General features: G+C 40.5%; 4 protein-coding genes across 8 annotated transcripts in view; 3 read left to right on the forward strand and 1 right to left on the reverse strand.

The window, feature by feature from the left end:
• LOC117428082 (serine/arginine repetitive matrix protein 4-like) overlaps nt 1–9,894 on the forward strand; it is a 47,173-nt gene extending 37,279 nt beyond the window's left edge. Inside the window, exons 9-13 of one of the 2 annotated variants that reach the window (XM_059032708.1) lie at nt 2,158–2,477; nt 2,570–2,785; nt 3,261–3,350; nt 5,247–5,393; nt 5,760–9,894. In XM_059032708.1, coding sequence (XP_058888691.1) covers nt 2,158–2,477; nt 2,570–2,785; nt 3,261–3,350; nt 5,247–5,393; nt 5,760–6,060 — 1,074 coding nt within the window. In that variant the 3' untranslated portion in view covers nt 6,061–9,894. Of the gene's footprint in view, nt 1–2,157; nt 2,478–2,569; nt 2,786–3,239; nt 3,351–5,246; nt 5,394–5,759 lie in introns of both variants that reach the window. The other variant, XM_059032707.1, reaches the window with a different exon arrangement.
• A 1,113-nt stretch (nt 9,895–11,007) lies between these two features.
• Nucleotides 11,008–18,777, forward strand: LOC131739342 (heat shock protein beta-8-like). Its single transcript, XM_059032714.1, has 3 exons — nt 11,008–11,841; nt 15,625–15,688; nt 18,084–18,777. Exons 1-3 carry the CDS (start codon nt 11,490–11,492, stop codon nt 18,241–18,243), a joined length of 576 nt encoding a protein of 191 aa, XP_058888697.1. The 5' UTR covers nt 11,008–11,489; the 3' UTR covers nt 18,244–18,777.
• A 1,052-nt stretch (nt 18,778–19,829) lies between these two features.
• LOC131696579 (heat shock protein beta-1-like) lies at nt 19,830–23,293 on the reverse strand. 4 transcript variants are annotated; one of them, XM_059032709.1, is made up of 4 exons: nt 22,605–23,293; nt 21,994–22,057; nt 21,698–21,896; nt 19,830–21,182 (listed from the first exon to the last, which is right to left on the reverse strand). In XM_059032709.1, exons 1-4 carry the CDS (start codon nt 22,990–22,992, stop codon nt 20,076–20,078), a joined length of 1,758 nt encoding a protein of 585 aa, XP_058888692.1. In that variant the 5' UTR covers nt 22,993–23,293; the 3' UTR covers nt 19,830–20,075. The 4 variants fall into 4 exon arrangements, with proteins under 4 accessions (XP_058888692.1, XP_058888694.1, XP_058888695.1 ...); XM_059032711.1 differs by having other exon boundaries at nt 21,770–21,896; nt 22,605–23,281; XM_059032712.1 differs by lacking the exon at nt 19,830–21,182 and adding an exon at nt 21,202–21,510 and having other exon boundaries at nt 22,605–23,274.
• Nucleotides 23,294–24,916: 1,623 nt separating this feature from the next.
• LOC117427202 (coiled-coil domain-containing protein 60-like) overlaps nt 24,917–25,625 on the forward strand; it is an 18,285-nt gene continuing 17,576 nt past the window's right edge. The window contains exon 1 of the mRNA XM_059032715.1: nt 24,917–25,483. Coding sequence (XP_058888698.1) covers nt 25,193–25,483 — 291 coding nt within the window. The 5' untranslated portion in view covers nt 24,917–25,192. The remainder of the gene's footprint in view (nt 25,484–25,625) is intronic.

Here is a 25,625-nt window from a genome sequence, read left to right on the forward strand (position 1 = left end):
TGTGTGCTAAATGGATGTCATAAATATTAGTAAAGGGTAACCATAGTGTAAGTGCATTTAGTTAATACACCTGAAAGTGTCTCCGTATGAATTGTAACATTAAGAGGATGTACAGAACATGCTCTGTGTACATTCACGATAGCACTCTTTACACTTCACAAGACCTACTGCACTGCCTTCATTGCAAATCCTTCTATTGCCTATATGTATCAACAGCCATCTTTGATGTCAAAGTGTAAATAAAATTGAAATAATATTTAACATTTATTTAAGCTATCTGTGACAAGTAGCACTGATTAAATCATTCATTTGCTTTTTTGATACATACAATCCAAATTTGGTATTTTGTTTATATTTCCTTTCTAATAATGCATTCCACGCGAATAGGGGAAAGGTGGGTATTGTTCTAAATTAAATCAAAATAAATATAATGTTTCTAACACAGCTATGACAGATAATAGAAGATTGCACTGCAGTGTAGCTAGAGCACGATTCTGGGAGTTGTACTTTCTTTAAATGTTATTTCATTGTGTTTCACTTCCAGGCATTCATGTGTAATTGTATGGTTCAAATATTTTAATTGTGATTCACCTCCAAGAACTGGGTAGTTTAAATGTGTATCACCAAAATGGCACAGATGCAACAATTAGCATTCTGTTGTCCCAAAAAACAGGTTGAACTTTTGAAAACGTGCATCTACAAATTTCTAACACTAACATGACAGTCTAAAATTACAATATTACATGTGACCAAGGAAAATATCCCCACAGGCATGTTTTTATATTGTTTTAATTAATACAACCAGTGACCAAAACACCCATTACATTTATTACACACAAACAGACAACAAGTACTGTGGGATCAATAGTACCTGCAAACCATAGGGAGTTTCAGGTTTAAAGAATTAAACCCTAACCTTTTTTGTGCAATTGGTAACCATTTATTTTAATAGTGTTTATACTTATTGGCAGTCTGAACCAAACTGAATTGATTATATTGCGAGACAGCTGTCCGAATGGAACCCAGAGGTTTAAAACTAAACGCACATAACAATACACTATCACTGCTCAATGGAAATGGAAAGCATAGGGTAGCAGACCCTTCAGTGTGCAAAGCAGGTCTCCCTTGTACAAGAGCTTTGAATCTCAATGGGATTGCCTGGTAATAAAAAATAATTCTAAATCTAATAATAATAATGCTTTTTAAGCGATTGAAAAGCGATCTAATTTACTGTAGCTTTAAAATGAATGTAAACGCAATTCCCACACCAGTGCACCACCAACATTATATTGATTCTTTTAAAAGGTTTTTTTTTTGTCTGTTTATCTACAGTGCTAAATTAAATGGTGATTTCTAAATTTACCCAACAGGAAAATTAGAACTAAAAAAAAAATAAAGAAAAAAATAAAGAAAAATAAAAATGCCAATTGACAGTAACCCAGGGTTTTGCAGAGAGGGTATGTGTCTTTTTCTTGTAATTTACGACTCTAATGATGCACTTATGTTGCCCGCTCTTCCCTTTTTCTTACACCTTACCTACTTAAGGAGGAATTCTTGATTGGTAAGTCATGCTATCCGCAGACATAGGGATTTAATTTAGGTCGCTGGAGAGAATAAATTTCTTCATACAGGAAAAAAGCACAAAAGATGTAGCTTTCAGAGGGCTTGTAGTTAGAGTGATGGAATATGTATTTGTTAGCTGGTTTTTTAATTTGTACATAATGCCCATTGTGTGATGTGTGTTCGATGTCCTCTTAAGACCACGCTTTTACTGGGGCTCTTCTTTAGTTCCTCTCTCTCTCTCTCTCTCACTCTCTCTCTCTCTCGATTTTAAGCAGTATGCAGTTTTATGCACATCTTTTATCTTTCTTTTTTATGTTTAAGTTTGATTTTTTTGTTTGTTTTTGTTTTTTTAGGGTTTATTTATTTATCTTATAAGTTTCCGTCATTTTTTTTCTACATTATTCGCATGCTACAAATTTGCATGATGTCTAAATCTTTCCAAGTTTTCCTGTCCCGAAGTACAATTTTTCCATGTGTTCTGTAGGGAGTACGTGCCTTTTTAGAATATAAACAGTGCATCATAGAGGTAGATGCTTAAGCTGGTCCTTGTTGGCTGTTCTAGCAAAGCAACATCATCTCTGTTTCTATTTGCAGATAAAGCACTCAGGGTCTGCAGCTGGTTTATTTACCGAAAAGGAAAGCAACCATGACATTGTGTCCAATCAGCATAAAGGTCATCAGGATTATGATTCTGGCAATGATACATCCTCACCGCCATCTACAAAAACAGGCCTGCCAAGGTCAAAGGACGACGAAGAGAAAAACATTGTGTATCAAGTAGAGTTACCGTCCCCGGAGAAACTCCGATCCAACGATGATGACAGCGGCTCTGATTCTGGGAATTCCGTGAGCAGTTACTCATCCCTCTGTCAGCCTCTCCTCTCTGCCAGCCCAGTCACTAGCAAAATTGAAAGGTGAGTCTGTTTGCCAAGCTGTTGTTTAACACAGCACTACTGTTACAAAGTGTTCCCAGCAGTGAATGTTAACGTTTCCTATTTTGTTTCAGAGAGGTTTCCTCTCCATGTTTAGGGGCAGTGGGGGAGAAGCGTAGGACCTCCTCACCAAAAGGGGGCTCTATCTATCTCAGAGGCCGGTCAAGGACACACTCGCACAGCAGCAGCAGAAGCTGCAATTCTCGAAGCTCCAGCTGTTTCTCACGCTCCCCTGAGCACAAACTCTCCCCCGACTACTCCAGAAGAAGATCCCTGTCTTCAGAGGAAAGGTACCCCCCCTCTCTCTCTCTCTCTCTCTCTCTCTCTCTCTCTCTCTCTCTCTCTCTCTCTCTCTCCCCCTCTCTCTCTCTCTCTCGCTCTCTCTCTCTCTCTCTCTCTCTTCCTCTCTTGCTTCTGTCACAATCTGAGGGAAGAATTTAGTTGGTTAAAATTATAACATTGCTATTAATCTATCGAATGCCTTAGGAAGGACTTGCAAAAGAATTCAACAGTTTTAAAAACAACAGTCAACCCCATTTTCAAAGGTGAAAGAAAAGGGATCTAAAGTACTAGTTTTCTTTTAAATTATCAGATGAATTTAATATTCAGATTCAGGTTCCTCTGACTTTTGAAATCTGTGTTTTCACTTTAAAAGTAATCTACTGCTGGGATGTAGAAAGTTGAGATAGCTTATCAGATACATTGCTGAAATAAACTGGTTTCTAACCATTCCCTTTTATTCAGTTGTTATTCCCGGTCTTCCAGCTACTCTGCAAAATCTCGGAAGAGGAGCTTGGAGAGCTGGAGCTCACAGTCCTGTCGGAGCCCAAGTTACTCCCGATATAACCCAGACAGGTACACGGAACCAGATTCCTCAATATCAGGATTGCAGCGCGTGTTGAAATGTAGCTGTTATTATTCACTCTTAAAGTAACTTGGAGTTATTGTTTCAACATTACCAGAGTGCTCTACAGTTGTATCTTTTCAAGACTGTATCGAGGTCTGCAGTGCTGAAAGAGTTGATAATGAGTTGTCAGTTCTGTATCTGTAATATATGGATTGTTGCTGGTCAGTGGTTGGTAGAATATACAGTGCCTTGCGAAAGTATTCGGCCCCCTTGAACTTTGAGACCTTTTGCCACATTTCAGGCTTCAAACATAAAGATATGAAACTGTAATTTTTTGTGAAGAATCAACAACAAGTGGGACACAATCATGAAGTGGAACGAAATTTATTGGATATTTCAAACTTTTTTAACAAATAAAAAACTGAAAAATTGGGCGTGCAAAATTATTCAGCCCCCTTAAGTTAATACTTTGTAGCCCCACCTTTTGCTGCGATTACAGCTGTAAGTCGCTTGGGGTATGTCTCTATCAGTTTTGCACATCGAGAGACTGAAATTTTTGCCCATTCCTCCTTGCAAAACAGCTCGAGCTCAGTGAGGTTGGAGGGAGAGCATTTGTGAACAGCAGTTTTCAGTTCTTTCCACAGATTCTCGATTGGATTCAGGTCTGGACTTTGACTTGGCCATTCTAACACCTGGATATGTTTATTTGTGAACCATTCCATTGTAGATTTTGCTTTATGTTTTGGATCATTGTCTTGTTGGAAGACAAATCTCCGTCCCAGTCTCAGGTCTTTTGCAGACTCCATCAGGTTTTCTTCCAGAATGGTCCTGTATTTGGCTCCATCCATCTTCCCATCAATTTTAACCATCTTCCCTGTCCCTGCTGAAGAAAAGCAGGCCCAAACCATGATGCTGCCACCACCATGTTTGACAGTGGGGATGGTGTGTTCAGGGTGATGAGCTGTGTTGCTTTTACGCCAAACATAACGTTTTGCATTGTTGCCAAAAAGTTCGATTTTGGTTTCATCTGACCAGAGCACCTTCTTCCACATGTTTGGTGTGTCTCCCAGGTGGCTTGTGGCAAACTGTAAACGACACTTTTTATGGATATCTTTAAGAAATGGCTTTCTTCTTGCCACTCTTCCATAAAGGCCAGATTTGTGCAGTATACGACTGATTGTTGTCCTATGGACAGAGTCTCCCACCTCAGCTGTAGATCTCTGCAGTTCATCCAGAGTGATCATGGGCCTCTTGGCTGCATCTCTGATCAGTCTTCTCCTTGTATGAGCTGAAAGTTTAGAGGGACGGCCAGGTCTTGGTAGATTTGCAGTGGTCTGATACTCCTTCCATTTCAATATTATCGCTTGCACAGTGCTCCTTGGGATGTTTAAAGCTTGGGAAATCTTTTTGTATCCAAATCCGGCTTTAAACTTCTCCACAACAGTATCTCGGACCTGCCTGGTGTGTTCCTTGTTCTTCATGATGCTCTCTGCGCTTTAAACGGACCTCTGAGACTATCACAGTGCAGGTGCATTTATACGGAGACTTGATTACACACAGGTGGATTCTATTTATCATCATTAGTCATTTAGGTCAACATTGGATCATTCAGAGATCCTCACTGAACTTCTGGAGAGAGTTTGCTGCACTGAAAGTAAAGGGGCTGAATAATTTTGCACGCCCAATTTTTCAGTTTTTTATTTGTTAAAAAAGTTTGACATATCCAATAAATTTCGTTCCACTTCATGATTGTGTCCCACATGTTGTTGATTCGTCACAAAAAATTACAGTTTCATATCTTTATGTTTGAAGCCTGAAATGTGGCAAAAGGTCGAAAAGTTCAAGGGGGCCGAATACTTTCGCAAGGCACTGTACACGTGAAATCTTTTCCTTTCCCCTTTAAGGTCCCGAGAGACAGACAATAAGAAGTATGGTTCGAAGGAGAAAGAGTCCAAGCGCGAGAGAGAGCGGAGGAGATGCCAGTCATACTCTCCAATGAGGAAGCGCAGGAGAGATTCCCCCAGCCACCTGGAGGCTCGTCGCATCACCAGGTCTCTAGGAATTCAGATCATTACCATCAATGAAACAGAGAATCACGAGTCTCACACATCAATGCATAATTAGGAAATCATAAAAGAATGCAATGTGGAGCAAATGTGGAGGGATTGTTATAAGTACAGCTCATCGTTAGCTTTCCTCCAGTCAGGGTATTAACTGAATTGGGTACTTGGTGCCTCGAAATACATACAACAGTTCTTTTCAGATTAAGTTTGTGTTCAATTTAACACAACAAATCAAACTCCTCCTGAATAGTGATATAAAACAGCACATGGTCTGCATGCTGTGCTCACATTGTAGCTGTGTTCTTTTAAAGAGCTGCCAGTAATCTGCTGCTGATGCTGCTGTTTGTCCCACAGTGCTCGGAAGAGGCCGATTCCATACTACCGGCCAAGCCCCTCATCCTCTAGCAGGTCCAGCAGCTGCTGCTCCTGGTACAGCAGCCGGAGCCGCAGTGCAACCCACTGCCACAGTGGAACACGCAGCAGGAGCCGGAGCCGGAGCCACTCAACATACCGAAACCACAGCCGGAGCCCGTCCTGGACCTCGGGGAGCCGACGCAGCCGGAGCCCGTCCTGGAGCTCAGGGAGCCGACGCAGCCGGAGCAGCCTCAGTGAGAGCTACGACTCACTGCGCAGCTCCAGCAGGGGGTGCCGCTAACACCCTGCCTGCTGTGGAGCACGTCACTGCAGGACTGAGCGGATCACTTGGGGATCACAACTTCCATGTCAGAGGCTTTGAAGAGTCTGAAATGCATGAAGAAGGGCATTGCCTGTCAGAGTTGTGTATCACTGTACTGTAATACGTGGAAATGGTTTCCATTTTATTAATGTGGTTCTACCCGGAGCAGCTTGCAGGCTGTGGGACGGGTCTTTTAGCAGCTGCTCGAGTGATCCAGAGCAGAATGCTGGGAGACCCGGACCATACGAGTGGAACAGCAATCTGGATCAGGTCCAGAACTGATCCCTAAGAGATCCACTTCAAATGGAGAAGTAGCCACACTGTTCATTCTGTGTCGTGTTATTACCCCTGGACGACGCCTGCCTTCCCCTCACCCCATTGCGTGCTATGTGTGGAACTCCATGCATGCAATGAGTGCTGGAAGTGCTAAAGATACTGAGCCATCAAGGAAAAGAAACACGTATCCTTCTAGCCCCAGCTTCAGGGGCCCCTTGCAGTTTGGGGTCAGTGCTGTCACACTCCCTCTTTAAGTGTCATTTACTCTATTCTGAACATATCTACTTCTTCAAGCGGATTACTATGGGAAGAAGAAGAGACCAAATTGAAGTGCACATGACAAATTCTAATTGAGATTTTAGAAGGGTTGTCTCATCTTTTCATCTACTGAAAAGATAATTTAGTTTTGTTAGAAAGCGATTAGAAAAGGGTGAACACTCTTGTTATTAAGAACACAATGTGTCCAATCACACAATCTGCTGTTAACAGCTTCTTGCCAACACAAGCAAATCAGATAATGCTAAACCAGCCCAGGCAGGTTGGAATAATAGCACTTCATAATTCACAGCACCACACATCCACTTTAAAAACACCCTTGCTTTAGTGCATGTATAATGAAGGGAAGTGTGAAACCAGCTTCCTAACACCAGCGCATCAATCAGCATTTTAAACATGGTCACAGTGTTTAATCCAGACTCACTCCAAAGCTGAGACTGACAATCAGGGCAGACTGGTCTTTCACAACATTAGATACAAGTCTTAACAACAGAGTCTTCATCTTATTAAGAGTTCTTACTAATAATGACAACCCACTGTATGTAGCTTAAATGAAACCCCCAAAGCCAAATAAAGAATGTTGAACTGGCATGAGGAGGGGCACAGTGACAGCATTCCACATCAAGAGTCCCATTCCTCTTCCCTTCATAGCAGCTTGTTATTTGAGTTATTTTAGATGCTGTAACATATCTATGTAATGTATTGTGCAGTATTTTAACGTGAAATGAACATGCAAAACCTCAGAGTCATTTCATTTGGATCAATGTTTTGCGTGCATCAGGTGTTTTTTTTTTGGTTTTTTTTACGTCGATGTTTTAATATTTATGTATGTATTTATTTATTTATTTATTTATTTATTTATTTATTTATTTATTTATTAATATGCAGAGAATCAAAGCCATGAACTTCTCAACCAGAACTAAAAGCATTTAGTTTGGTTGGACTTCATTCTTTTTGTTATTTTTGTTTATGCAAATGTACAGCTTTGTACACATTCTTTATTCATGTGCTGCGATCAGCATGTGGTCAGCATCCAAACTGCTGTGTTCTTTCTGTACGCGCTCCAGGGCTTGTATGAAAATCACGAATCATTCAGTAATAAAATATGGAATGGGTGAAGAACATCTCTAGAGCCTTAACTGTTCTTGCAGAACAGCTCACTTTTATTTGAAGGAAATCTAAATGCTTCCGCTTGCTCTGCTTGTACTGTAGTTATTTGCATGCATAGAGAATGCTTGCAGAACATATCTCCTATGAATACAATCCAACCTTAATATTTGCTATATATAAGGAACAAGTTTAACGTATTTCTATGTCCCTGTATGGGTTAGGGCTAGGAACGGGTGAGCTGAACAGATTTATATACAGTAGCTTGTATTCCCTAACCCTTCCACTTCTCCCATTAATTAATAATCTGGTAAAACAGTGGACATATTAAAACAGTGCTTTCAATGATCAGGTTTCAGTCATCTGACATGCACCAAGGCCAGCAAACCCTTCTTCACACAGACATGGGAATGACTTGATTAATTACAAGGCCTGGAGTTGGGTCCATGAAAGTGAACTTTATTTATTTCAATATTTTTCTGTATGCCATCATGATTGTTACACAGTGCTGTATGTATTATTTATTTGTGTTTTACATATTATTTCTGTTGCTGTTATTTATTACTAATATCAACTGTGTGTTTTAATATAGATGGTGTCATTATGTTCCAAAAAGAAAAGGATTTTTAATTGTGTTGGAAAAAAAGAACAATATGTTTCTGAGATAATATCTCTAGTAATAGTCGAACAATGCAACCCCTTCCCAAAATGTGCAGGTTTTTATTGTCATACTATGTGAGTGAGATGTACCAAAATGTTACTTGCAAGTGTTTGATTCCTGGTATTTTCTCTATGCACTGTATATATTAATGGGAAAGACAATGTCATGCCTTGGTATATTATTTACTGTATGTATTGTAACTTATTTATAGAGAATAGTAAAAATCTGATATTTAAAATTGATGTCACAAGGAAAAAAAAATATTCTAGTACTTTTGGAGTCATTTATTTTAGCACATGCAAATCAATCTCTTTTGGCTTATAGTTCAATTGAATTGTTTGTACTTCATAATGGTTTTCCAAAGACAGTAAGTGTGACCCCCAAGCTGCTAACATGAATTGAGATAGTTGTAGTTGTTTGGCAAGTCCATGATCATGGGTTAATGCAAAGTTCTAGTTGTCATAGCAACTGGAAGCTTGTCAGTTAACAACCCAATCAATGGCTGTGGACTTCCCAAAAGAAACATTAAATAAAGCTGGTTTGGTCGGGCTGGCTTTTAGTCCTAAAGCGATATTGCAAGCAGCTCTGTAAATATTTCCCAGTTCTTAACAATTTGTAGAAAGTCAGTCCTTTCTGAGGGCATTAATGTATCCAATGATGGAAGTGACTTGTGAGAATACAGCTTGGTATTATAGGCAAGCTTGTTTTAGTCTGAGCTTATGAACTGCAGTGGAAAAGCTTTCTATGTGGCTTCAAAGCAGTGTGTTCCACAGCAGACTGAACGCACTGCACAGATAGTACAGTCGTTTTATTTATTGTTTCTATTATGTAATCAATTAAATAATAAAAGGAACAGAAACATCTATATAATCTGAACTTTTAGACTAGTCGGAGTACCTTGGGTTCAGGTAATACCTCCAACACTGTTGAGAAGATTAATCACAAATGACTGGCTGGGTGGTCCGAGGTCTAATGACATGGAGCCACAACCAAGACTCCCTTTATTCATCTAGCGTCACCTTGGAATCCAGCTAGAAGGTCATTTTTATAAGTAGAACTCTGCAGAAATAAGGTGTATTTATAAAATGAGTGTAAATCATGTTCCAGCTGTATTCGTGTCCCTCTTCAGTCAAGAGCATCTACCAGTATACTACAGTTAGGGTTTGAAATGTGTTTAGAGCAAAAGCCAGAGAGGAGCAAGAATCTAGTGGAAATCCCTGTGCACATCTTGTGTGTGTGTGTGTGTGTGTGTGTGTGTGTGCTTTTCAATTTAAAACTGTCTGTTTATGTTATTGTACTGACTGTACCTCTTCCCTTACCTTGATTGTTCTCCATTGAAAATAATTATAATAATAATAATAATAATAATAATAATAATAATAATAATAATAATAATAATAATAATAATAATAATAATATGATGGGATAACCTACAAAAAGGTCTTCCTCATGGATTTCATTTGTGATCTTTTTTAAATAAAGATCTGACTCCAGTCCCCAGTGCTTCCTGTGTCTTTACTACTGAAAGGACCTGCAGGTGCTGCTTGTTTGAAATGCTGTGTGTCTGGGGTGTGCCTAACGTGAGTGTGAACATTGTGACTACATTCAAAGCTATGACAGCTCAGTGAATGTTTCTGGAACATCCTATGTGTCATTGTCACTCTGCACGGTACTAACTGTCTATATTGCTTCCAGGGACACTATCAGGCAGTCAGAAGTTTTAGCAAAGACTAGAAAGAGCTGGAATTTGTGAAGAAGGCAAATAAAGTGTATATGAGATATACAGTAATATGAGTACTAGAAACTAAAGTACAAAAACAAAATGCACGGTCAGGCTGCCAAAATAAAGATGTGCAATTTACTGATTGTGTGGGGGCCGAGAGAGGGTTGTTTCTGCCCTTACTTCTCTGCATGGCAACTTCTGCTTGACTTGGCTGGGCTACACAGTCCCCCCTGTTGGCAGTGTCTGCCAGTGTGTTAACACATGGCAAAGCTTTTCATATTTCTGGAATCTTCTTTAAAGAACTGCAGCACAGAGGAAAGTCAACAGCAGAAACTGTGCTGCATCAGTCCCTGGACTACAGATAAACTAAAAGCACAAGGGATTCACAATTTACCCTAAAGCAGGAGCAGCACACACTTATTGCCTCTATAGTAATCCCAGAGACAGAGCAGGATTATTGCCTCTATAGAGACAGAGCAGGATTATAGAGACAGAGCAGGATTATTGCCTCTATAGTAATCCCAGAGACAGAGCCTTTTGGAAGAATAAAACAAATCCATGCACTGTTGGATTAAGGGGCTATTTTACTTAACAAAAAATGTTAATTCTAACAACAAAAAAATATGTTTTACACCAAACAAACAACAAATGATTTAAACATTTGTCGCGTTATCGATCAGAATACCGCTGCGTTCCAAATAAACACACAAGTCTTGGTAATGCACGAGTTTTTACAAAATGACATCAAACTTTCTCGCTCTCCCTCTGCTGTCACTGCTATTAAAAACGCAATGATGCGGACGGGGAGGGGCTAAACTCTGCTGACCGCTGAGAGTTTCAATGAGTGGCACTCGCCAGATGGATACACTTGGACGGGGAGCGCAATCACTCCATTCCCTTTGGGGGAACGTCACGTGTTACACAGCGCACATTCTAGTAAAGGGGGTTTCGTAATCCATTAAAGACCAGTTGTCTGAGAACAGCTGAGCACAGACGCGGGGACTCCCACTAGATAAAGCTGAGTCTGCTGTGGATGTTTTTAGAAAACTTCCAGAACATTTCCCACACTCAGACTACAGACTATTAGTTAGGATTTTGGTTGTTTCACTTACGGGTTTGTGTTCAAGCGCTTTTCTACATCTTAGTAGAAGGGTCAGGTAATCAGCTATTGCGTTTTAACTACACGATTTATTTTAAGAGACATACGTAATTAGGTTTGGTTGTTCAGTATTGATTTCCTTTTATGGTGCCAGGATTAAGGTTGTGTGAATCTATCAGGTACGCTAGTTTAAAATATCTCATAAATTTCTTAAAAGTTTTAACAACCTCAGAACTTTATAAAGACGTGTTCGCGTATTAAAAAGAATGGAACACGGACACTTTTACACACTAGGCAGCAGGCAGAGGACTCCGAGGGACCCGTTCAGAGAGCAGCCGCTTGGGTCCCGGTTCCTAGATGAAGATTTTGGAATGACCCCCTTCTCGGATGAGCTGTCAATGGACTGGCCGGGTTGGGCTCGACCCCGACTCAGCGCTCAGTGGCCGGGTACCTTGCGCTCGGAGATCACGCGGGGATCCACTGCTACCCCTCCTGGATATGGTGCTCGATACCCAGCCACCGTCCCGGGGGAGCCGTGGAAAGTGTGCGTGAATGTGCACAACTTCAAACCCGAGGAACTGACCATTAAAACGAAGGATGGCTTTGTAGAAGTGTCTGGTGAGTTTGCGCTTCAAATACTGGAGGACAAAAGTGTTTTATGGGCATTTACATTATTATTATTATTATTATTATTATTATTATTATTATTATTATTATTATTATTGTTGTTGTTGTTGTTGTTGTTGTTGTTGTTGTTGTTGTTGTTGTTGTTGTTTTTATTATTATTATTATTATTATTATTATTATTATTATTATTATTATTATTATTATTATTATTATCTCTACATGTGAATTATAAAAATGATCCAATTCAGAGCCTATGCAATTACTGTAAACATTAAAATAAAGGTAAGGTATAGATCAAGTCAACCCCTTAGTCCTACAGTATAGTCTAGGGTGCACTGTTCACCAGTGTTTCTTTTGCTAGTCAGAACATGCCTCTTGTTTAGGCTTGTTACAATTGGGAAACCATCCATAAGCCTCAGTATTAATGTACATACTTAATCAGTTTGGGGTAAAAGGTATCTTAATTTAAAAGTATGTGTTCTAATATGATAACTACTGTGAAACTGAATGATAAATGACATGTTTCAATGTGTGGGTGAAGTGGGGTTTAGGGTGTAATTTTCCAAGGTCTATAACACTGCTGGTTTGGGCAATTAAAAATAATAAGATGGTTTGAAGTGGCTTCATGAACTTCATATAGGGATTTCTGATCATGGATTCTTTTCTTTAGCTAGAACTCTCTGTGAGCTGATGACAAAACAAACCCCACTTTTATTGGCAAGCAAAAGGAAGCATCCTCCCCCCAGCAAGTCTGACCAGTCACATTGTTATTTATACACAGTGCACATGATTAGCCCCAAAGCTAGCCCAGTCATGTAAACAAATGCTCCTTCCTCTCCTCCAGTAGAGAGATTGCTTTCTGGAGAAGGGTTATATCCAATAAGCCCACTAAATAACTCCAATCAGATGTTAACATATAGTGGCTGTTTCTAATATAGGGGAAACACATGCCCCACCCAGTGGGGAGTAAGAAGTTAACACCATAACAGAAATCAGGCCAAGAGCGAAAGCTGCAACTTAAAGATAAACAATTACTCAGTGCTCCAATTTTGGACTCCACTGTTAATGCTGTGACAGACTTTTTAAACAAGGCCATCTCTAGAGTTTTCAAACACATCTGACTTACTGCATAGGCTTATTATACAATTACTGTACTGGAATTGCTTCAACTTCAGAATCTCTTGGCAATCTGCAGCAGAATGAAACAGTTGACTATAGCAAATTACTTAATAACATGAGGAGCAACTGATTTGTATCCAGATCCCTCATTGGTCAAAGCCTTGAACCAATCAGAAGCAAGAGAATGAAACCTCTTTCAGTACCGCATAGCAGCACAAAGGAAGATCCACTAGAAAGTGTCCTGAGGGCATCCGATGATTCTTAATGGTTAGGTTTAGTGTTAGGTATTGGGTTTGAGGTTAGGTTTTGGGGTTGGGGTTGGGGTTGGGGTTGGGGTTGGGGTTGGGTTGGGGTAGGGTCAGGGTGGGTTGATTTGGTAGAGTTGCCGAGCTCTGGAAGTGAAAGGTGGGAGTGCCCTCGAATCATCTGATGCCCTCAGGACACTTTCTAGTGGATATTCCTTTACGCTGCTTCCGAGTACAGCAACACAACAAAAGTAAAAAAAAAAAAAAAATTCAAATAAAACTGCTGCAAACTCTGAGAGCAAAACTGACTTATCTCTCTCAATTTGGTGCTAGCAGGTATTTCCAGTAAATATGGCAGAATATTTGAGTAATAAATATATTATTATTAAAAACATCTCTTCAACAATCTAGAAATAAATTAGAGATCTAGCAACATTAGTTCATTGCATTACAATTAATTATTAAGTACAATCTCTTGATACCTCAGTCTGTAATATCTGGCAAGTGTGCAATGGTACACCAATCGATGCAGAAACACTGATCTATATATATATATATATATATATATATATATATATATATATATATATATATACACATACACAACTGAGAGAGAGAGAGGTGGGGGAGTTCATGATCATGCTTTTTTAAATGAGAGACCTATTTGATCTGTCCTACAATGGAAGCATTCTGTGTTGAAGCTTGCTGTAGCTCTGCCTGTAATCTAAGATGTCATTGAGGATTTAAGCTTGCACATAATGTGTCTGACAGAGGGGCGGTGCTGCTTTGACATTTAGGAGCTGCAGCAGATGGAAAAAAGAAGCAGCTGCTGACTGGAGTCATGATCCCTTCTTTAAGACAGAGCCACAGTATTGTATTCTATTAGACTGGAAGATGAGAATCACCACATCTCCTGTGCAACTGCATACTGTTTATTCCATTAGAATCACCACATTTCCTGTGCAACTGCATACTGTTTATTCCATGAGAATCACCACATTTCCTGTGCAACTGCATACTGTTTATTCCATGAGAATCACCACATCTCCTGTGCAACTGCATACTGTTTATTCCATGAGAATCACCACATCTCCTGTGCAACTGCATACTGTTTATTCCATGAGAATCACCACATCTCCTGTGCAACTGCATACTGTTTATTCCATGAGAATCACCACATTTCCTGTGCAACTGCATACTGTTTATTCCATGAGAATCACCACATTTCCTGTGCAACTGCATACTGTTTATTCCATGAGAATCACCACATCTCCTGTGCAACTGCATACTGTTTATTCCAGTGACATTGGGAAACATGTCAGGTTTCCAGGGGTCCTATTCAAAGCCACTGTGTGCCTTGCATGAGCTAAGAGAGTGTGGTTCTAAGTGGGTTACACACAAATAATCAATGAGTGAGGAAAGACATAGAGACTGAGGGATGAAGTACCTCTTTACTCACAAATTCACTATTTTTGAGTTAACCACAATATCAATGTCAATAACCATTTACTTATGATGACAGATTTCATTATTATTATTATTATTATTATTATTATTATTATTATTATTATTATTATTATTTGTCAGCTCTGAATGCGAAGCTTGTGAAGCCATTTTGTGCAGGACTCAGTTTATTCTTTGAAGGGGCTGATTGCTGTCCTTGCTATCTGAAAGCTTGTTCCACCGACAGCTAGACAGTCTCTGAAGTACAGCATGTTCGGCCACACAGAGACAGCAGATTAACTTCTACTGTTTCAGTTTTATCAGGCACAGCAGCTTTGTTTTATCACCCAGACATTTCAGAACAGACTGAAGGCCTTTTAATTATTGTTCTCTCCCAATCCCATCTGCTGTTCATCTGCTGTTGCTACTCAAGAATGACTTGCCCTGGTTAAATCTGACCACTGCTTATAAAATTCTTACATTGCATAAAATAAAAATACAAACATAAAGTCAAGCTATGTTATTATTATTTATTTCTTAGCAGACGCCCTTATGCAGGGCGACTTACAATTGTTACAAGATATCACATTATTTTTACGTACAATTACCCATTTATACAGTTGTGTTTTTACTGGAGCAATCTAGGTAAAGTACCTTGCTCAAGGATACAGCAGCAGTATCCCCACCAGGGATTGAACCCACAACCCACCGGTCAAGAGTCCAGAGCCCTAACCACTACTCCACACTGCTGCCACATGTGATATGTTATTCATTGTAGACATTCTCTTGCTAATTTACTCCTAAATGACTTCCTAATACAGTGTCAAGACATTCTAGTTCCAAAGAAGATTCCTGTAGAAGCTTCTTCTGATATAACCTTTAATCGTGCATGTGTTTTGGGTTCTGTTAGAGTTTTGATTGTGCCATTGCTGTCTGAATGTATCTGTCATGATCTCCTTTCCTTTAGGCATGCATGAAGAAAAGCAAGAAGAAGGAGGAATAGTTTCCAAAAACTTTACAAAGAAAATTCAGTAAGTATTTCTTAATCATTGTTTGACTATGAAAGGACATTTTTAGCCATTTATTTTTTTGTAAGTATCAGTTTGCTACTTTGTGCCCAGGGTTGAAATGTGTTTATAGAACACTAATGTAGCTTGAATACACTGGAACAATTCTGTAGGACAATAACATTATAAACAGACCAGTAAAAACAAAGGTATGATATTTCTTCACTTTATATTCATCTGAAATGTGGTTTGGTCAAATAAAAAAATAAAAACACATGACAGAATATAATGATTTCTGTTTCACCATGTAATCTGATGGTATTATGAATGGTACTATATAAGAATGAATATGGTCTCGATATAGATGAATATATAAAGGATGTTGAGTTTAGCAGATCTTGTGATTCATCTCAGTGACACTGCGGATCGTGGGTGGTGGGTGTGGGTGATCTCCTCTGGCCGTGGTGGGGATTGAGACGGGGCTGCGCTGGGCTGGTTAATCCAGAGATGCTCTACATTGGCTCTTTCTTCTTGTTTTCTCACAAAGCTATTCTTTAAAAAGCGTGTTGGACCTTTTCTGTGAGGTTAGCAGAATCTCCTGAGAAGTGTTTTATGTCGCCCTTACGGGAGGTAAACAAATATGCTGCAGGACCCTCCCGCTCGGAAAGGCACCCTGTATAAAAACACAACCTCAACATCTCTGCTTAGGAAAGTTGCATTGAACATTTGTTTTTAACTGCAATATTTGCAACGTAAAACATTGGCTGTCAATTATACACAATTAAATAATTGAGTCATGCTTTGATTTATAATCGGGGCAGATGGATATTGTAGCTATTATGTGGTAAAATTCATACCCAAATGCTGTATGCAGAGCAGAGCCTCATTATACTTCATGTAGCGCATACCCTGTGCTGCTGATCAGCCTTCAAATGGATTTTAGAGAAACCCTGCTAATGAACTTGTGCGAGGGTATGAATTATGAGATAGCTCTACAGTTTATTTAAACACCTAGTGATTTGGCAACTTATATGGAAACTTGTGTGAATCCTTATTAGGAAATGGCACTTGTCCAAGCTCTCCACAGTACAGCTGCTTCAGACAGAAAGATCAGGATTCTAATCAACAGCCTTTAGTATGCTACCGGCATGTAGCTGGGTTTAGCTGGTTAGAGAAGCTTTTATTTGTTGGTTCCTCGCACAGTTTCAGTTTTATATGTATTTCTCCTGTCCATGTACTGTGTATGCACTTTTCCATTATTCAGTTCTGTATCCAGCAAAAACAAAGCTGTTGCCTGAATGCTTTCTGTCGGGGCCAGAATGCAAGCTTCAAGACAAGAGTGTGCTTTAAGGGTAGATATGTACTAGCAGGGCCATGCCAATGTAAAGGAAAAAAGAAAAGATGGAAAATATATTTTGCAGAAGCCCAAAATAAATGCACTTTCAGTAGCATGCAACATGAATTACATTGTGTAGCTTAGCTTAGTCAAACATACACTAAGAGAAGATGAGGCTTTGTGAAAGCATTGTTCGCTCCAAGCCAACAGAAACACGCCCAATGAGAAGGTGGCTCGTGTGCCAGGCACTAGAATTTTCTTAAGTGGTGCAACTGCAGAACGGCCTCATGGCATCAAAATCGAAGTGAAAAGGACCATTTTATAATAATTTCACTATTTATACAAAGTGTGCCCAGACTCCATTTCAGGAATCTGAGTGTTCTGCTGTTCTGTGGCTGTGTGGCAGTAGTGACCTGTGTATGTATCTTTACATTTTCCTGCCATGTAGCCACACATTTCTGAGATACTGACACTGTGAATATTGAGAGTGATATTGATAGACTGTGGTTGCAGATTCTGATAGTGTCAGTAGCTGCTGCAGCTTCCCTAATTAAACAGGCCACTGCAGGCATGGTAATAGCCAGTGAATATGTGTCAACACCACCATGGAAATGGAGTAAACGCCTCATGGCACCAACCTTTTAACGAGAAGGTAAAAACTACAGAAGCTGTAGCCTGTTTATGATTGTGTTGTGTTTATGCTTAAGCTTGCCCCCTTTGTATTTCAGTACAATTACTAGAAATGGCTTTACCTGCTTTGATTTGTTGTTGTAAAGGATAAATAAACCCTCTAAAGCTGCTCTAGTCCTATTTGGGGACTTAAAGTTGAGAAGGTGTGCCCAGCTAAAATTAAACTGACCTCTGTTAAGTGTCAAAGGTCTGATTGGCACGCAGCAGGCATTTTGAAGACATGTGAGACTATGGCCAGGCCTAAATTGGTATATTGATTGCCAATGTAACCTGGCCACCTGTATGGAAGGTAACTGTCTGCTTGGGAGTGTGTTGCATATTTTGGTTTGTGACTCTGCTTGCCTCCCTGCCTGCTTGACCTGTCCCAATTGTATACTGTTTGTCTTGTTTCAGGATTCCTGGGGATGTTGATCCTGTGACAGTCTTTGCCTCCTTGTCCCCTGAAGGAGTTCTCATTATCGAAGCCCGTCAGACTCCACCATATTACCTCTTTGGCAATGACAGCGGAGGAGAGGAAACAGAGTTTAAACCTCAAGAGACCTCTGTGGCTTAGTCCCGGTACCTGGAGTATCAGAGGTGGCCTTAAAGGTGAACCATAATCCTGAGATCATCGAGACACAGCATCCGATACAAAGTATATCTTATGTGACGAGTAATCTGAACAAACCACTAACACGGAGCATTCATAATTAAAAGAAGATGGGGGAACAGCTGCATTGCATACAAACTGTTCATGGATTTCTCTCTGCCAATTACAAAGCCCAGTGCTGTGCTTTCCTTAAGGGTTCATGCAATGTGTAAACATCCACAAAGCACACCTCTAAAAGCTGCCCCTGGGGTTTTAATTCCAAATGGTGTGAACTGTTTGTAATACTCAAGCTATAACAACTGTATATACATTGGTTAATATTTTCAATCATTTGTTATAGAGGTCTTACAAAAATTGTGTCATTTGCTTTTCTATCTGTATATGAGATTATGATTCTGGTTACCTAATAACTTAAGTGCCTTTAAAATTAGGTAAATAAATCAAACTAATTATTGTTTGTTATTTTTGATGAGAAATAAAGAGACAATGTATTCGAGATTCTGTGTACTGTTTACTCAATACAACCTTCCCAAGACTACCACTGAGAGCACCTACAGTGCTAAATCTGCCTTCTGTTGTGTGATTTGGAAAAGATCCCTTCTACAAATATACACTGTAGATTCAAACTGCAATGCATTGAATGCATAGATTTCAAGGACTGAAAAGGTTTTCCCGTGGCTGTCACTAAACCTCATAAATGTAAAGAAACCTTGCAATCCGTAAACATTATACCTCCCAATGTAACAACTGTAAGTCGCCCTGGATAAGGACGTCTGCTAGGAAATTAATAATAATAATAATAATAATAATAATAATAATAATAATAATAATAATAATAATAACGTGCGCTCAGTGAGCATCGGTTAACGGGAATCCTGTGTTAATAGGCTGAATGTGGGTCTATCCTGTTTGTTCAAATAATTTTCTGAGGGTGCATCATAATGCATAGTTTTACAGTAATAGCACATCATCGTATTGCACTTAATATTCCCGCATTCTTCTACAAAAACCTTGACAAACTCCAAGATTCATTGGGCATTGGCAGCATTGTCTCGCAAGTCTCACTTTGCCTAGTTTCTTCAATACTGAGTCAGTATTGGAAGTCCATACGTGGCACTTTATTACCTGAACGCAGTCTCAAAATGCAGTTAAGAGCTATAATGTTTTTGAGAAATGCAAAACGTGTTGGCATTTGTATTTGAATGATTCAGAAAATGTTACTAGCATTGATCGAAATGGCTTGCTTTGATACATACAGCAGACAAGCATAATCAAATACTGTTTAAAAATTGCTTTCATAAGAACTACTGGCATCCAAACTGTGTTTGTCTTCAAAAAGCCTTCAAATACAACACAGTGAAGCATCAGAGCAAGTCTTCAAATACAACACAGTGAAGCATCAGAGCAAGTCTTCAAATACAACACAGTGAAGCATCAGAGCAAGTCTTCAAATACAACACAGTGAAGCATCAGAGCAAGCCTTCAAATACAACACAGTGAAGCATCGAGAAAGAAAAACTCTTAAAACCATTTGTAAATAATAAATGTAGTCGCATAGCTACAGGTTTATAATATTAATGGTAATATTGCAGAGATTTAGACTATCTAAGCACACAAAAAAATGAACTCCAAATGCCACTTGCGGACAATTTATCAGTACTGTAGCTTTGGCTCCAGTGCAGTATGTTGCATATTTTTCAACATTCGGAGTAAAGCAGTGTAAATGTTACCAAGCGCGGTGTAAAGACACCCCAGGGCATCATACACTGATCTCAGCTGGGCTGTGTGAAATCTAATCAGAACTGCCCAGCCTGGCTCTTGACCTCCTCAGGCTGTTCTGCGTCCTGTTTCTCTTGGACCTCTTGCTCTGCTGCCTGGGGAGCTTGCTGGTCACTGGGGGCTGGCTGGTCTGACTGGTCGCTAGAGGCTTGCTGGTCTTGCTGATCGCTGGGGACTTGCTGGTCACTGGGGGCTGGCTTGTCTTGCTGGTCGATGGGGGCTGGCTGCTCTTGTTGGTCGATGGGGGCTGGCTGGTCGCTGGGGGCTGGCTGGTCTTGCTGGTCGATGGGGGCTGGCTGGTCTTGCTGGTCGATGGGGGCTGGCTGGTCTTGCTGGTTGCTGGGGGCTGGATGGTCACTGGGGGCTGGCTGGTCTGACTGGTCGCTAGAGGCTTGCTTGTCTTGCTGATCGCTGGGGACTTGCTGGTCACTGGGGGCTGGCTTGTCTTGCTGGTCGATGGAGGCTGGCTGGTCTTGTTGGTCGATGGGGGCTGGCTGGTTGCTGGGGGCTGGCTGGTCTTGCTGGTCGATGGGGGCTGGCTGGTCTTGTTGGTCGATGGGGGCTGGCTGGTCTTGCTGGTCGATGGGGGCTGGCTGGTCTTGCTGGTTGCTGGGGGCTGGATGGTCGCTGGGGGCTGCCTGGTCTTGCTGGTCGCTGGGGGCTGGCTGGTCTTGCTGGTCAATGGGGGCTGGCTTGTCTGGCTGGTCGCTGGGGGCTGGCTGGTCTGGCTGGTCGCTGGAGGCTGGCTGGTCTTGCTGGTCACTGGGGGCTGGCTGGTCGCCGGGGGCTGGCTGGTCTTGCTGGTCACTGGGGGCTGGCTGGTCTTGCTGGTCACTGTGGACTGGCTGGTCTGGCTGGTCGCTGGGGGCTGGTTGGTCTTGCTGGTCACTGGGGGCTGGCTGGTCTTGCTGGTCACTGGGGGCTGGCTGGTCTTGCTGGTCACTGTGGACTGGCTGGTCTGGCTGGTCGCTGGGGGCTGGCTGGTCTTGCTGGTCACTGGGCACTGGCTCACTCACTGGTACTTCTTGTTGTGGAGGGCCCTTCTCTTCGCTCTCTGCTGGATAAGCTTGCTCTTTCTCAGGGTCCTCCTCTTCTTCTTTCAGAGCCTCTGCCTTGTTCTCCACCTGCACAGGGAGTTTCCTTTTTAGTTAACAATATGAATTACTTCACAGAGTCATGGTGCCAATATAGTTAAGAATTTTATTGTATTCTATTGAAAGTAACTGCATTAAACATTCAGCAGTGCCAATCAGGTTAAATGGTGGGTAAAGAACAAATGGAAGGATAGAGGTTGAGCTTTGGCCTTCATTATTTTTCCCATAGGGCACTGAGATTACCCCCCTTCACTGTTAAGCCACCAGTCCAGGTTCAGCTTGACTAGACTAGAAAAGGGATGGTGTTGATAATTGGTAAGATAATTGCTGTGTGGTGGTGGTGAGGAAGGGAAGGTCACTTTAAAGAAAAGAAAAGTGCAGGTAAGTTCAGCAGGCATACATAGAAAATAGGAATAGCAAATTAAACGAAAGGGCTAAATGATAGCACAAAGAAGATTGAAAACTGGGCTATACAACCTAAAGAAACATCTTAGTCTGGTTGACAAATGTTTCAAACAAAACAAAACCAAAACACCACCCCTCACCCCCAATGAATATTTCTTGAAGGAAGGCAGCAATCCCATGCTGCAGAATCTGAAAGGGTTCTTCTTCCTCACCTGTACAGGGATGATAATCTCCACCGGGACCCCAGCAGCAGGCTTGGGGAGAGGGACATCCACTGAGAGAACCCCTCCGGGGGAGAGTGAGGAGGCAATGGCCTGGGGAGACACCCCAATAGGAAGCCTGCAATGTGCACAGAGGGAAGAGGTCATCGCATGTGTTACTGAATGCTATTATTCACTCCCATAGCCAGCACGCACTACATGAATCTTTAACTTACTTATATTTCCTTGTGAAGCATCTTGAAACGAAACCATGTTCATCCTGCCTTTCTTCATGTTTTCCTGGAAAATAATTACAAACACCTGAGCTGGAATAAAACATATGAGCTTTTTGGAAATAAAAAGCTTTCATCAACCTCTTGGCGATGACCAGTATTCAGAGGGAGTGGGCATGACCAAGGTGAGGTTCCTCAGCATGGGCTTGCTGACAACTTACTGCTGTATTCAGACAGGAAAATAAAGTTTGCTAAAATTACAGTTAAGGAGTCGATCTGATCAGCCACAGCTGGATTTTATTAGAGAATTTTACAAGACTCAGGGACCCTCTTTGAGTGGGGAATCGACCCCTATCTGTGGTTATCCCGTGATTAGCCCTAAAAAGAGGTGGTTTATGCACTCCGAGGGGATTCCTCTGTGCTGTAAAATGTAACATTGGTCAAATAAATGCAAATATCGAACATAGGTAAGAAATAACCTAGGTAAGAAATAACCTAGGTAAACAATGAAATATTAATAGGGTGTATTGTACAGTGAGGATACACTCCATTGCTTAAAATAACACTATAAAACAACACTGTATTTACAGTAACTACTAGAAGACTTGCGGTACCTGATATCTCCACATAGCCCCCCTTGGCTTTGATAGTGATTTCCTCAGGGGTGAAATGGTTCACATCCAGGCTGATCTTCCAGCTGTCTGGTCCAGCTCTCACCTCGGACACTCCTCCGCTCAGCTGTCGCTGGAGGCCCTGCCTGCAGACTGTCTGCTGCTTCCCCAGAGAAGGGGTCCAATTGGGGGATTGGAGGTACCCTGGCCAGGAGGAAGAGAGACGCCTCCTCGCCCAGTCCACCCAGTTTAAATCATTCTCCTCCAGGGAAAGGGGCATCCTGAAATCTTGGTCAAAAATGCGGGTCGGCTGTGCCCAGTATAGAAAAGGATCCCAATTCCAGTCCCGTCGAAACAGGGGGCGAGGGAAAATCCTGCTTGGCTCTGCCATGGCAAGCAAACAGTTAACAACAGCAAAGGACAAGAAGAAGAAGAAACAGTCTTTTTAAATGTATCACACTTTCTTTCTTCTTTTTTTAAGCTTTTGAAATCAATTAAAATGAGAAAATGAATGAGAAAAAGTAAGATGATATTGGTTGTCTTTTCTCTTCTTTTTTAACGCACTAGGGAGCTGGTGTATAATTGGAAAGGTTAGATCTTACAAAAGCTTTCTGCAGCTCTGGGATGTCGCTCACACTATTTATATAGCCTGCCTGTTCCTTTTTACGCATATTAAGCACTGTCCTAAGAGTTGAGGAAGCAGGGATTGGGTGATGCGCTGCGAGACAGTGGTGTGACTTCTATGTTACACCATGCTTGGAAGAGGGAAGCTAATTATCTGTATTTATAGCAATGTCAGGGAAATGGCAAATAGTTGGCAGGTGACTACAGCCACATTGGTGATGTTGTTCTCTTCAGCTCTCTTGTCAAATCCTGGTTCTCTTTTCTTCTCTCCATAGTAACCACTGGCCACTGCTTTGTTATGAAGTCTTTTTCTTTACTCCCTTTCATGCAGTATGGCAGGTCTTAACATTTATTTTCCTGTTTGAGCTATTAATTGGACAACAGCAAATGCAGAGATCCTTTTATGCTATGCCCAATGTTTTCTACTGTGTGCCCTGTTTCATGAAGCTTTCAAGAAATAATAATAATAATAATAATAATAATAATAATAATAATAATAATAATAATAATAATAAACTATTTAAAAAGTGTACTTTATAAAAGTGTTTGTCAACGCCCTACGTGGTTTTGAAATCCTGAAGAGGATTCTGTATGAATGTTCATGATTATTCCACAAATGAGGAAGGATTGTTTATGACCATTTTCATGATGGTGCTCCAGGTAAGCTAATGTAGTAATCTGTTTTTTTTATAATAAGTACAATGCATGAAAAGGTATACACCCAATTTAGGCAGCTTAAAATAGGTCATTGTTTTGCTTAAATGAACTCTACAACAGCTTAGCAACACATCCTCATTTGAAACAGTGCAGCTCACCAGGTCACCGTAGTGATGATTTTATATAAAGGCTGTTTTCTTTTGGCACATGAATAGATGACTTGTGAGAGTTTTAAAAGACGTGTCAATTAAACTGATAGCATATTGTGAGGAATTGTGTGAAGGAAGGAAATCCTCCTGCACTCCCCTCAGTATTCAGTGTGCTCTAATTAACTGATGTCACTTCATGTGCCATAAACAGACTGTTTACAGCTTCAACAGAGGAATTTAATAAAGTCTTGCTAAAAAAAATTAATGAAAAGCAATCAAATAACATCTGTCACGAGTATTAACACATAGTTTTAGGCCAGTGTAAAATATATGTGGGCAGGGCTCACATAAATACATTTTTCTTTTTTATATTTTTGTATGTATGTTTAGAAAACTGTTTTTAATGTCTTTACAGATTTAGATCATGGATGCTTGATATACGATCCCTTGTGATACAAAGTTTAAATTGCAATTCTGCATGAACTACCAGGGTACACCAGTCCTATTAAAAAAATGAGGCAAAAACTTAGTTATGAAAATCAGTATTTTGAAAGGGATAAAGAAGAAATGTAATGGAAATTAGCAGAATCAAACAAACACTACCGGTGTGGCCGAGGTGTAACTTGGAAGAAACCAACTTTCACAGACGGGATAGAATAAAAGTTATCTTTATACGATAGCTTGAACAATTATAAAAATTATTATAAAACAAACGGTAGAGTACAAGATCTTACAAATAAATGCAGACACATTGCCCCGTGTTCGGACACAATCGCTTCTAAATTAAATTAGGGCTATATTAAAAGTTTTATTTAGTATCTCTCCCTTTCTCCCTCCGCGTTTATATTGGTCTGATCCCGCATTCCTGTAACTAGGGGAAACAAGACGCAAGCCAATGTCCACATGGCCAGAGTAGAATATGTATTATTGTATATATTCTTACCGAACAGAAGTTACTTTATTTATAAAATAAAGGTTACACTTATTATTTTTTTATTATTATTGCAAACTTTAAAATAGCAGCTGCTATTTTGGAAAATATAGCAAAGCAGGCGAATGGTTTGCTTTGTAAGTAGTGGATAAAGTGTTTCCATACTTCTGTAATCCTGAAACTGTGGGTGAGTGCAGAAGTTATACGAATTGTTTTGAATTAAAACAGCAATGCCTATCAATTCAAGTAAACCTTTGGAGCCACGCAGCTTTATTATTATAAGGCCGCTTCCCATTAGCCCTCCAAAGGGACAGAAACTCCAGGCAAGAAGCGACACTGTGTATAGCGCCTGGGAACCATGCAGGGAGCACGTCTTCAGGGAGAATTACCACCGGAGACAGAAGCAGCTCAGCCAGCAAGGCTACTGGACAGCTAGCGGGAGACTGTACCAGGAGATTGGAGAGCCGCTTTACCTCGACCCGAAGAAACTAATCCTTCACTCGCTGGGGCAGCAAGACCAGGTCAGTGGTATTAATAATAATAATAATAATAATAATAATAATAATAATAATAATAATAATAAATAAGAAGCACCAGAATGAACTCGATTTATTCTCTAGAAACATCATTTTTCAAATGACCCTTTTGTACAGATTGTTTTAA

The sequence above is a fragment of the Acipenser ruthenus genome, chromosome 11, assembly GCF_902713425.1.
Source record: "Acipenser ruthenus chromosome 11, fAciRut3.2 maternal haplotype, whole genome shotgun sequence".
Classification (NCBI taxonomy): Eukaryota; Metazoa; Chordata; class Actinopteri; order Acipenseriformes; family Acipenseridae; genus Acipenser; species Acipenser ruthenus.